Here is a 12,107-nt window from a genome sequence, read left to right on the forward strand (position 1 = left end):
AAACATTCCATTGTGTATTATGTTCATCCTACTGGAATTGAAAAGAACAAGTTTTAGAAACTAATTAAATGTAGGATCTTCGTATTCTGTGATATCCTGAAAGTCCATTGAGTTCTCCCTAAATGTGTACTGCAACATCTATCAAAGGGATTATTAGTATGACTAGATTAGAACATGCCTTACAGCAGCTGTTCTCAACCTGTGGGTCACAACTCATTTAGGAAAAGAAAATCAGATATCCTACCTATTAGATATTTTACATTACAATTCATAAAAGAGAAATTATAGTTATGAAGTACCAATGAAATAATTTTAAGGCTGGAAGCAACCACAACATGACAAAACTATATTACAGAGTCACAGCATTAGGATGCTTAGGTCTTAGTCATGCCCTGCATGCTGAGTATTCACCACACTCTCCCCACACCTTCAACCCTCACAGCCACATCCTCTCATCTCCTACTTATTTGAATAAAGATGAGATGCCCTCATACTTGTCAACACAAACAACGGATTTCAGCTAAATCAACCCATTATGAATTTTTGTAAATAAAATGTACTCCCTCTCACCCATATGTTCATACACTACAAATGCCTGTGTTTGTGCTACAATGACAGAGGTGAGACTTTACACATATGTAGCATGGGTCTCAAAGCTGACAATAATAACTGGATGCTTATAAGAACAGTTCCATGATCCCTGATCAAGATCTTCTTTCCTTTGTGTTGCTGTCCTTCCTTCTGGAAGAAGCTTTAAAGGGTGTAATCGCCACTTCATCATGAGATACAAGGGTATCAGAATCTGGCCACAGATTCAACACCCCAAAAGAGTAGAGTCATGAGAATTTCTGATAAGGAAAATAAAGCTGGTCCAAGCCAGATCTGTGGTTTTCTGCCCTTCCTTTCTCCTGCTTTTGAACTATAAAAGCAGGAACCAGGACAGGAACACACCAGAAGCCCACCCCAGGCTTCAACACTGGCAAAATGCAGGCCCTACTGTTCCTTATGGCATTCCTCTTGCCTTCTGGAGCTGGAGCCGGTGAGTTTTGTCTTCATCTCCCTAACCTTTGATTTTTCAGCAACCCGTGTTAATCTGTTAGCTTAGGTAACAGAAACCCTAACATGAGGCAGGATTCTAAATTGACATAGTCCAAGGAAAATCTCTAGGTCAAGGAAGAATGAAAATCTAATTCTCCTTCACATCATTTCATCAAAATGCTCTGTTCTGATAGGCAGCTCTTCTCTGGCTGGCATTTCTTAGTGTTGAGGAAGACAAGATGAGGGTGTGGAGGAATATCTGATGAAGTGGAAGCCCAGAAACATGGATGGACATTGTGTTCTAAATGAAGGATGATGGTGGACAAGGAGGACCAGTGAGAAAAATAGACCAAAGGACATGTGGATGGGGCTGAGCCCCATGTGAGGTGGGATAGGCTTGAAGCAGTCACTCAGCTTTACCCCTTTTTCCTGTGCCAGTGCTGTGTTGGAGTGTCTTAAAACTCTGTGACTAGGAACTTGGGATTCTTTGTTCCAGAGGAGATTATTGGTGGTGTTGAGTCTAGTCCACACTCCCGCCCTTACATGGCCCATTTGGAGATCAGACTTGAAGAAGGTTACACAGCCACTTGTGGTGGATTTCTCATAACCCGCCAATTTGTGATGACTGCTGCACACTGTAAAGGAAGGTAAGAGGCTTCTATTTCTGTAAGGAAATGCAGGAGCCAGAGTCACAGAGGTGCAGAGGCCTGAGTAAGTCTCTAAGCCCTGCTCATCTCCAGATAGGCTCTCCTTCCATTTAGAAGATAAAGGAATCAAAGACCAGTCATTTTAATTGTCACCTCTATTTTCAGAGGTCTAAACTTTCAATAGGGCTCTAGTTGGGACAAAAACTACAGCTCTTGTCTTGTGCTGGTGTCACCAGTGCTCAGACATAGGCTGGAGTGTAACTCAATATAGAATGCCTGTCTACCATGTTCAAAGCTATGGATTCAATCCCAGAACTGTGTGTGAGGTGTAGGAAGAGTTGTCTGTCCTGTTTTTCCATGAGCTCTGTCCTTCTCAGAAGTCTGTGGTCCTGGGAGATCTCAAGTCTCTATAGAAGCTCTACCTTGGGTTAGAGAAGAAAGACCCTGGTGTCCCTGTCCCTAACATCATCCCTTTTCAGTGCTTTTTTCTCTGTCAACAGAGAAATCACTGTCACCCTTGGAGCTCATGATGTGACCAAGACAGAATCCACACAGCAGAAGATAAAAGTTGAAAAACAAATCATTCACCCAAACTACAACTTCTATTCTAATCTCCATGACATCATGTTACTGAAGGTGCCATAATTTTTCTTTCCCTGCTTAAGTCTCCCATCAATAACTCTCCTCCTGGCTCAGGCCTTTGAATTCTCTCTTGTCCAAATCATTTCCTCAGAACCCACTCCTGAATTCTCAATGGGAAAGGACCCATGTCCAAGCATCCTTCTCTAGTTTGACATCTGTTTTCTCCTTCCCCAAAACAGCTTAAAAAAAAAGCCAAGGTGACTCCTGCTGTGGACATAGTTCCCCTGCCTAGTTCTCCTGACTTTATCAAGCCTGGGAAGATGTGCCGGGCTGCTGGCTGGGGGCGAACTGGAGTGACAGAACCTACCTCAGATACCCTGAGGGAGGTAAAACTGAGAATCATGGATAAAGAGGCCTGTAAAAACTATCTGCATTACAACTATAACCTCCAGGTCTGTGTGGGCAGTCCCAGAAAGAAAAGATCAGCATACAAGGTGAGTATACACCTGCTCTTCCCCTCCACATCAGATAACAGTGTCAATGGAGGGAGTGGGCCAAGCATCTCTCTGGCAGTGACTAAGGTCTTTGTTCTTAGGCTGCTAGCCCTTAGTCTCTGGGAACTGAAATTATTCCTCTTGTTCTCATCTGTCTATGCCAAAGCCCTTCCTGAACCTTCCCATGAAGCTCCAGAAGAGAAATGAAGGGAGCCAAGGGAGACATTCTAAACACCGGGACAAAACCAGAGGAAAAAATTCAGTCATTAAATTCCTAATTTAACACCCAATGGGAGCCTGGAACCTTTACTTCCCTGTGGAGTTAGCTGTGATGAGGGGTGTATAGTTGAGGGAAGGTGATCTATGCTTATAGTCTGATTTTTCTAACATACAGGGAGACTCTGGAGGACCACTCCTGTGTGCTGGGGTGGCCCATGGTATTGTATCTTATGGACGTGGAGATGCAAAGCCTCCTGCAGTCTTCACCCGAATTTCCCCATATGTGCCCTGGATTAATAGAGTCATAAAAGGCAAGTAGCTGAAAACCCTGACCTGCAAGCATCAGAGTCTCCAAGCCACAGTTCTTCTGATAACCCTCGGGTTCAACAAAGCATGTCCCAAGCCTGTCCTTAGTCAGTCCCAAACCTGTCTTCATCCTGCCTGCAGCCTGTCCCCAAGAGGATCTCAAAGATAAAGTCTGTGATAATGGATTGTTCCCTGCAAAGCACCTCAATAAAACCTAACCTCCAGCAGCTCTGTGACTCCCCTGTGTGCTCTAAACTTTCAGGCCCTCTCTATGTTCAATGAAGAATTGATTTGAGATACTCTTTTCCATGTTAATCATCTTGGTGATTGACCTCCTGGCACAGGATATGCCACTGTGGATTATTGAATACTAACAAACAAGCATGGCTGTGTACAGTAAGATTTCACATTCAGGGTAATAAACACTGTTTTGTTCTTCTCCTCCACTGTCCTGTATTCCCATCTTCTCCCTTTTTGTCTCTCAGCTCTTCTCCCCACAAATCCCAGGCCTTAGCCACTTCATCTTTCCACACTTCATTGCAGATTCCATGTCTAGGTCAGACATGGCTGTTAGTCCTTGTGTCTCATCACCTACCCTGCCATCATCATCCTCTCAATATTGCACCTGCAGCTAGAGGAGAGGCTGCCCTCAGAAGTCCTTGGACCATGACTGTGGCTGCAGCAGTCACCACAGGAGAGTATCAGCACTTTCTGTAACTAATCACAAGGCAGAACTAGCCCGTAATGTGAAGAGGCCCTCCAGTACTTAGCATGTACTAGGACTTAGCATGGTGGTTCTAGAACTTCTTCTGACTCACCCACATAGAGCTGCCATCTTCCTCAAACATTCTGCCTTTCAGAAGAATGCCTGAGTTAGGTGAACTTCTAAGTGGCCTGCTATCTTCTTAAAAGCCAAAGCTCCCATTGTTCTTAGTCACGGGAAACAATTCTTTAACTACAGTGTTCTGTGGAATCTGAAGGGGACAAGACCACCCATGAGGGGTATTATGCTGAAAGAGGAGTAATATAAATGGTGTGGCCCTCTGACTACTGTACCATAAAAAATTACTGCTAGTACCAGCCTCAGACTAGGAACCCAGCACTTCCACCCTCCTCCTGGCCTGCTCGCCTCTCCTCTGGGTTTCCAGGTTCAGCACAGTAGAGGAGAGGTGCAGCAATAGCTTTCAAAGTACAAGACTGATTATTAACTTGATTCTACCTCAGATCGGGGGGGGGGGACTAAGAAATCTAAAAGGATCTTTTAAAATTAAAGAATCTGAGTTGGATTATTGATACATGGGTGACTGTTTTGTTTCGTTTTACTAACTGTTGTTTATACCTGTGTAACTAAATGGGTCTTTTCTCATCTTAACATAGATTGCTGTGGTTTAGGCAAACTCTCACCATGTAGTTCAGACTGACTTCCAACTCATGATCCTTCTGCTGCAGCCTCCCTAGTACTGGGATCCCAAGCACGCTCCTCCACTCTCAGCTTACACAAAGGTCTCAAAATATGAAACACAAAGCAGAGACTGTACCTGTATCTTTTCTTAGGAGAGCAAATAATCACTAACCTGCAGCTGAGGGCATACTGCCTCTTTATCCCATACTCTAAGAAGGACATGTACTTGGGACAGCCTTTCTCCATGAATCTAGTCCACTGGCAATGAGGAGAGAGTGATTGCCCAATCCTTCAGCCTGGCCCACAGTAATAGGGAGCAGGTGGAGACTCCTGAGAGCTAAGCTGAGGGCACAGGCTGAACGGCTTCCAAAATGGTAACCACTACAGAGCAAACCCCATCACATGGTTCCCTGGAGCCAAAAGAAAAAAAAAGCCCAGTTGGTGACACAGAGGCTCCAAAATCAAGATAAGAGCCTCATCACCACCACTGGAAAGACAGTCTCCAATCAGAGATAGTGAGTGCAGGTAGCACCAGAGTTAACCAGATGGTGAAAGGCAAGCTCAAGAATATAAGCAACAGAAACCAAAGTTACCTGGTATCATCAGAACCCATTTCTCCCACTATAGCAAGTGATGAATACTCCCATTACACCAGAAAAGCAGTATTCAGATTTAATATCATTTCATATGAGGATGATAGAGGACCTTAAGAAGGACATAAACAACTCCCTTAAAGAAATATAGGAGAACACAGGTGAACAGGTAGAAATCCTTAAAGATGAAACACAAAAATCCCTTAAAGAATTGCAAGAAAACACAACCAAACAGGTGAAGGAATTGAACAAAACCATCCAGGATCTAAAAATGGAAGTAGAAACAATAAAGAAATCCCAAAGGGAGACTCCCCTGGAGATAGAAAACCTAGGAAAGAGAGCAGGAGTCATAGATGCAAGCATCACCAACAGAATACAAGAGATAGAAGAGAGAATCTCATGTGCAGAAGATATCATGGAAAACACAATGACATAACTGTCAAAGGAAATGCAAAACGCAAAAAGCTCTTAACCCAAGACATACAGAAAATACAGGGCACAATGAGAAGACCAAACCTAAGGATAATAGGTATAGATGAGAGTAAAGAATCCCAACTTTAAGGATCAGTAAATATCTTCAACAACATTATAGAGGAAAACTTTCCTAACCTAAAGAAAGAGATGTCCATGAATATACAAGAAGCCTATAGGACTTCAAATAGACTAAACCAGAAAAGAAATTCCTCCCGTCACATAATAATCAAAACATCAAATGCACAAAACAAAGAAAAATTACTAAAAGAAGTAAGGGAAAAAGGTCAAGTAACATATAAAGGCAGACCTATCAGAATTACACTAGACTTCTTACCAGAGACTATAAAAGCCAGAAGATCCTGGATTTATATCATACAGACCCTAAGAGAACACAAATGCCAGCCCAGATTACTATACCCAGCAAAACTCTCAATCACTATAGATGGAGAAATCAAGATATTCCATGACAAAACCAAATCTACACAATATCTTCCCACAAATCCAGCCCTACAAAGGATAATAGATGGAAAACTCCAACACAAGAAGGGAAACTACAACCTAGAAAAAACAAGAAAGTAATCTTCCAACAAACCCAAAATAAGGTAGCTACACAAACATCATTCCACCTCTAATAAGAAAAATAACAGGAAGAAATAAGCACTTTTACTTAATACCTCTTAACATCAATGGACTCAATTCCAGAAAAAAGAGACATAGGCTAACAGACTGGATATATAAACAGGACCCAGAATTTTGCTGCATACAGGAAATGGACCTCAGTGGCAAACACAGATACTACCTTAGAGTAAAAGGATGAAAAACAATTTTTCAAGCAAATAGTCCCAAAGAACAAGCTGGAGTAGTCATTCTAATCGCAAATAAAATCAACTTTCTACCGGAAGTTATCAAAAAAGATAAGGAAGGACACTTCATATTCTTCAAAGGAAAAATCTGCCAAGATAAACTGTCAGTTCTGAACATCTATGCTCCAAATGCAAGGGCACCCATACTCATAAAAGAAACTTTACTAGAACTCAAAGCACAGATGGTACCTTGCACAATTATAATGGGGGATTTCAACAGCCCACACTCAGCAATGGACAGGTCATGGAAACAGAAATAAACAGAGACACAGTGGAATTAACAGAAGTTATGAACCAAATGGACTTAATGGATATCTATAGAACATTTCATTCTAAAACAAAACAATATACCTTTTGCTCAGCACCTCATGGTACCTTCTCCAAACTAGGCCATACATTTGGCCACAAAGCAGTCCTCAACAGATACAAAAATAGAAATAATCCCTGCATCCTATCAGATCACCATGGACTGAGACTGGTCTTCAATAATAACAAAAATATTGGAAAGCCCACATACACGTGGAGCCTGAACAATGCTCTACTCAATGATGACTTGGTCAAGGAAGAAATAAAGAAAGAAATTAAAGACTTTTTAGAATTTAATGAAAATAAAGACTTATCATACCTAAACTTATGAGACACAATAAAAGCAGTGCTAAGGGGAAAACTCCTAGCTCTAAGTGTCTACAAAAGGAAACTTGAGTGAGTATACACTAGCAACTTAATAAAACACCTGAAAGCTCTAAAACAAAATGAAGCAAATACAACCAAGAGGAATAGACAGCAGGAAATAATCAAACTCAGGGCTGAAATCAACCAAGTAGAAAAGAAAAGAAGTATACAAAGGATCCAGAAAACATGGAGCTGGTTTTTTGAGCAAATCAACAAGATAGATAAACCCTTAACCAGACTAACAAGAGAGCACAGAGACAGTATCCAAATTAATTAATAAGATTAAAACTGAAAAGAGAGACATAAAAATTTCATCATATCCTACTACAAAAGCCTATACTCAACAAAACTGAAAAATCTGCAAGAAATGGACAATTTTCTAGACATCCATTCATAGTAAAAGTCTTGAAATGATCAGGAATTCAAGACCCTTACTTAAGCATAGTAAAGGCAATATACAGGAAACCAGTGAAAAAACATCAAACTAAATGGAGAGAAAGTTGAAGCAATCCCACTAATATCTGGGACCAGACAAGGCTGCCCACTCTCTCTCTACCTATTCATATAGTACTGGAAGTTCTAACCAGAGAAATTAGACAACAAGAAGAAGTCAAAGGGACAAACGGGAAAGGAAGAAGTCAAAATATCACTATTTGCAAATGATAGGATAGTATACTTAAGTGACTCCAAAACTTCCACCAAAGAACTCCTAAACCTCATAAACAACTTCGGCAAAGTGGCTAGTTATAAAATCAACTCAAACAAATCAGTAGCCTTTCTCTACTCAAAAGATAAACAAGCTGAGAACGAAATTAGAAAATGACATCCTTCACAATAGTCACAAAAGGTATAAAATACATTGATGTGAATCTAACTAAGCAAGTGAAAGATCTGTATGACAAGAACTTCAAGTCTCTATAGAAAGAAATCAAAGAAGATCTCAGAAGATGGAAAGGTCTCCCATGCTCATGGATTGGCAGGATTAATATAGTAATAATACTCATCTTGCCGAAAGCCATCTGCAGATTCAATGCAATCCCCATTAAAATCCCAACCCAATTCTTCGCAGAGTTAAAAAGAGAAAGTCTCAAATTCATTTGAAATATCAAAAACCCAGGTTAGCAAAAACTATTCTCAACAATAAAAGAACTGCTGGGGGAATCACTAGTCTTGACCTCAAGCTGTACTACAGAGCAATAGTGATACAAACTGCATGGTGTTGATACAGAGACAGACAGGAAGATCAATGGAATAGAATTGAAGACCCAGAAATGAACCCACACACCTATGGTCACTTGATCTTTGACAAAGGAGCTAAAAACATCCCGTGGAAAAGGACAGCATTTTCAACAAATGGTGCTGGTTTAACTGGAGGTCAGCCTGTAGAAGAATGCAAATTGATACATACTTATCTCTTTGTACAAAACTCAAGTCCAAGTGGATAAAGGACCTCCACATAAAACCAGATACACAGAAACTAATAGAAGAGAAGGTGTGGAAGAACCTTAAATACTTGGGCACAGGGGAAAAGTTCCTGAACCGAACACCAGTGGTTTATGCTCTAAGATTAAGAATTGACAAATGGGACCTCATAAAACTGCCAAGTTTCTGTAAGGCAAAGGATACTGTCAGTAGGACAAAATGGCCACTAACAGATCGGAAAAAGATCTTTACCAATCCTACATCTGATAGAGGGCTAATATCCAATGTATCCAAAGAATTCAATAAATTTGACTCCAGACCACCATAACCCTATTAAAAATGGGGTACAGAGCTAAACAAAGAATTCTCAACTGAGGAAAATCAAATGGCTAAGAAGCACCTAAAGAAGTGTTCAACATCCTTAGTTATCAGGGAAATGCCAATCAAAATAGCCCTGAGATTCCATCTCACACCAATCAGAATGGCTAAGATCAAAACTCAGTTGTTAGTAGATGCTGGTGAGGATGTGGAGAAAACAGAACACTCTTCCATTGTTGGTGGGTTTGCAAACTGGTACAACCACTCTGGAAATCAATTTGTCATTTCCTCAGAAAATTGGACTTACCATTACCTGAGGACCCAGCTATACCACTACTGGGCATATACTCAGAAAATACTCCAACATATAACAAGGACATATGTTCCACTATGTTCATAGCAGCCCTATTTATAATAATTAGTCAGAAGATGGAAAGAATCCAGATGTCCTTCAACAGAGGATTTGGATGCATAAAATGCTAGCAGGAGCCTGATATAGCTGTCTCCTTAGAGGTCTCCCAGAGTCTAACATATTCAGAGATGTATGCTCACAGCTAACTATTGAACTGATCAAGGGGTTCCCTATGGAGGAGTTAGAGAAAAGGAGCTGAAGAAGCTGAAAGGGTTTGTGGTTCCATTAGGAGAGTAACAATACCACCAACCATAGCTCCCAGGGTCTAAACCACTAGCCTGGGAGCACTTAGGGAGGGACCCATGGATCCAGTTTTATATGTAGCGGAGGATGGCCTGGTCAGGCATAGGTGGGAGGAGATCCTTGGTTCCATGAAGGCTGGATGCCCCAATGTGGAAGAATGCGAGTGTGGGGAGGTGGGTGTGGGTTGGTGGGTTCGGGCACATCCTCATAGAAGCAGGGGAGGGGGGATGGTATAGGAGTTTCCTTGGCGGGGAGGGAAAGGGTGTAAGGGAATAACATCTGAAATGTAAATAAAATAACCAATAAAAAAAGAAGAAATTCACTGAGGATTTTTTCCATGTGTAAAATATGTTGTTAATATGAATGTATATAGACAGACTATATTTTATTTCTTTTACATAAAATGTGCTTTGTGATATAATAGTAATATCACTGTAACAATAATTAAATAAGTGTAGTGTCCATTCCATAGCTTCTGCAACAGCTAGGAATACAGCTCGGTTGGTAGAATTGGCTTCTGTGCATGTAGTCCTAGGTTTGATCCCTAGCACCATACAAGCAGCATGACCTAGGCACGGTTACATATGCCTGTAATCATTGCACTTAGTGGGTAAAGGGAGGAAGTTCGAAAATTCAAGAAAATCTTGTGTTCAAAAAAAATGTTTCAAAAAACTGGCTCAGGTAAAAATAGTCTCATTGGATCTGTATAACGAAAATTAACTTTTTCTATATTCTGTTGTCAAGAATTAGTAACTTAACATTCTTGAATAGGTAGTGTTTCCTGTAGCGAATCAGATTATAGTATCTAACACATAAAATGACTGAAACAATTTGAAAGTTAAATGTCTAAGGAACATCCCACTTAGTAATAGGTCAAAATCCCAATATGCTGCCTAAAAAAATCTGAATTCTTACTGAATTTTACAGTTTTTTTGGGGGGGGTCTCTTTAATATTTTTTCTTTCTTTTTTTAAGTAATTTTTTATTGGATGTTTTATTTATATTTCATATGTTATCCCCTTACCCCATCCCTCACCCACACAGGAACCATTTATCCCCTCACCTCTCCTCCTGTTTCTCTGTCGATGTACCCCTACCTGCCCCCTTCCACCTCCCCAACCTCAAATTCCCATCCCCTGGGTGTCCAGCCTTCATGAGACCAAGGATCTCTTCTCCCACCTATGCCCAGCAGTGCCCTCCACCCTTACATATACAGCTGGAGCCATGGATCCCTCCCTAAGTGCTTCCAGGCTGGTGGTTTTGACCCTGGGAACTCTGGTTGGTAGGTATTGTTGCTCTCCTCATGGGGCCACAAACCCTTTCAGCTCCTACAGTCTTCACTCTGACTCCTCCATTGGGGACCCCATGATCACTTCAACAGTTAGCTGTGAGCATCTGCCTCTGAATATGTCAGACTCTTGAAGACCTCTGAGGAGACATCTATGTCAGGCTGTTATCAGCATGCACTTCGTGACTTCCACATCAGCATCTACTTTTGGTGACTGCATGTGGGATGGATACTCAGGTGGAATGATCTTCAGATGGCTCCTCCTTCAGTTTCTGTCCCTCATTTTGTCTCTATATTTGCTCCCTTGAGTATTTTGTTGCTCCTTCTAAGAAGGACCAAATCACCACCACTTGGCCTTCCTTCTTCATGAGCTTCATGTGGCCTGTGAGTTGAATCTTGGGTATTTCAAGGTTCTGGGCTAATATCCAGTAATCAGTGAGTGAATACCATGTATGTTCTTTTGTGATTGGGTTACCTCACTCAGGATGATATTTTCTAGTTCCATCCATTTACCTAGGAATTTCTCAAATTCATTGTTTTTAATAGCTGAGTAATACTCCATTGTGTAAATGTACCACATTTTTTGTATCTATTCCTCAGTTGAAGGACATCTGGGTTCTTTCCAGCTTCTGGCTATTATAAACAAGGCTGCTATGAACGTAGTTGCGCATATGTCCTTGTTATAAGTTAGAGCATCTTCTGGGTATATGCCCAGGAGTGGTATAGCTGGATCCTCAGGTAATGCTATGTCCAATTTTCTGAGGACCCGCCAGAATGATTTCCAAAGTGGTTGCACCATCTTGCAGTCCCACCAACAGTGGAGGAGTGTACCTCTTTCTCCACACCCTCGCTAGCATCTACAGTCACCTGAGTTTTTAATCTTAGCCATTCTGATTGGTGTGAGATGGAATCTCAGGGTTGTTTTGATTTGTATTTCCCTGACGACTAAGGATACTGAACATTTCTTTAGGTGCTTATTGGCCACTCGAGTTTCCTCAGTTGAAAGTTCTCTGTTAAGCTCTACACCCAATTTTTTAATAGGGCTATTTGGTTGTCTGAAGTCTAATTTCTTGAGTTCTTTGTTTATATTGGATATTAGCCCTCTATCAGATGTAGGATTGGTAAAGATATTTTC

The 12,107-nt window shown here is 41.1% G+C and overlaps 1 protein-coding gene across 2 annotated transcripts; it reads left to right on the plus strand.

Annotated features, from left to right (window-relative positions):
• The first annotated feature begins 942 nt into the window (after positions 1-942).
• LOC114638781 (mast cell protease 4) lies at positions 943-3,515 on the plus strand. Of its 2 annotated transcripts, none has more exons than XM_028787370.1 (5): positions 943-1,039; positions 1,535-1,685; positions 2,186-2,321; positions 2,507-2,761; positions 3,156-3,515. In XM_028787370.1, the coding sequence occupies exons 1-5, from the start codon at positions 985-987 to the stop codon at positions 3,297-3,299; spliced, it is 741 nt and encodes a 246-aa protein (XP_028643203.1). In that variant the 5' UTR covers positions 943-984; the 3' UTR covers positions 3,300-3,515. The 2 variants fall into 2 exon arrangements, with proteins under 2 accessions (XP_028643203.1, XP_028643204.1); XM_028787371.1 differs by having other exon boundaries at positions 964-1,039; positions 1,477-1,685.
• Positions 3,516-12,107: the final 8,592 nt, after the last annotated feature.

The sequence above is a fragment of the Grammomys surdaster genome, unplaced genomic scaffold (assembly GCF_004785775.1).
Source record: "Grammomys surdaster isolate TR1022 unplaced genomic scaffold, NIH_TR_1.0 125630, whole genome shotgun sequence".
In the NCBI taxonomy this organism is placed as follows: Eukaryota; Metazoa; Chordata; class Mammalia; order Rodentia; family Muridae; genus Grammomys; species Grammomys surdaster.

Excerpts from the sequence above, each read along its gene's own strand:
- LOC114638781 (XM_028787370.1), top strand. The coding sequence starts at position 985 with ATGCAGGCCCTACTGTTCCTTATGGCATTCCTCTTGCCTTCTGGAGCT. Across the intron at positions 2,322-2,506 it reads ATGACATCATGTTACTGAAG|CTTAAAAAAAAAGCCAAGGT; the intron begins GTGCCATAATTT and ends TCCCCAAAACAG. Across the intron at positions 2,762-3,155 it reads AGAAAAGATCAGCATACAAG|GGAGACTCTGGAGGACCACT; the intron begins GTGAGTATACAC and ends TCTAACATACAG.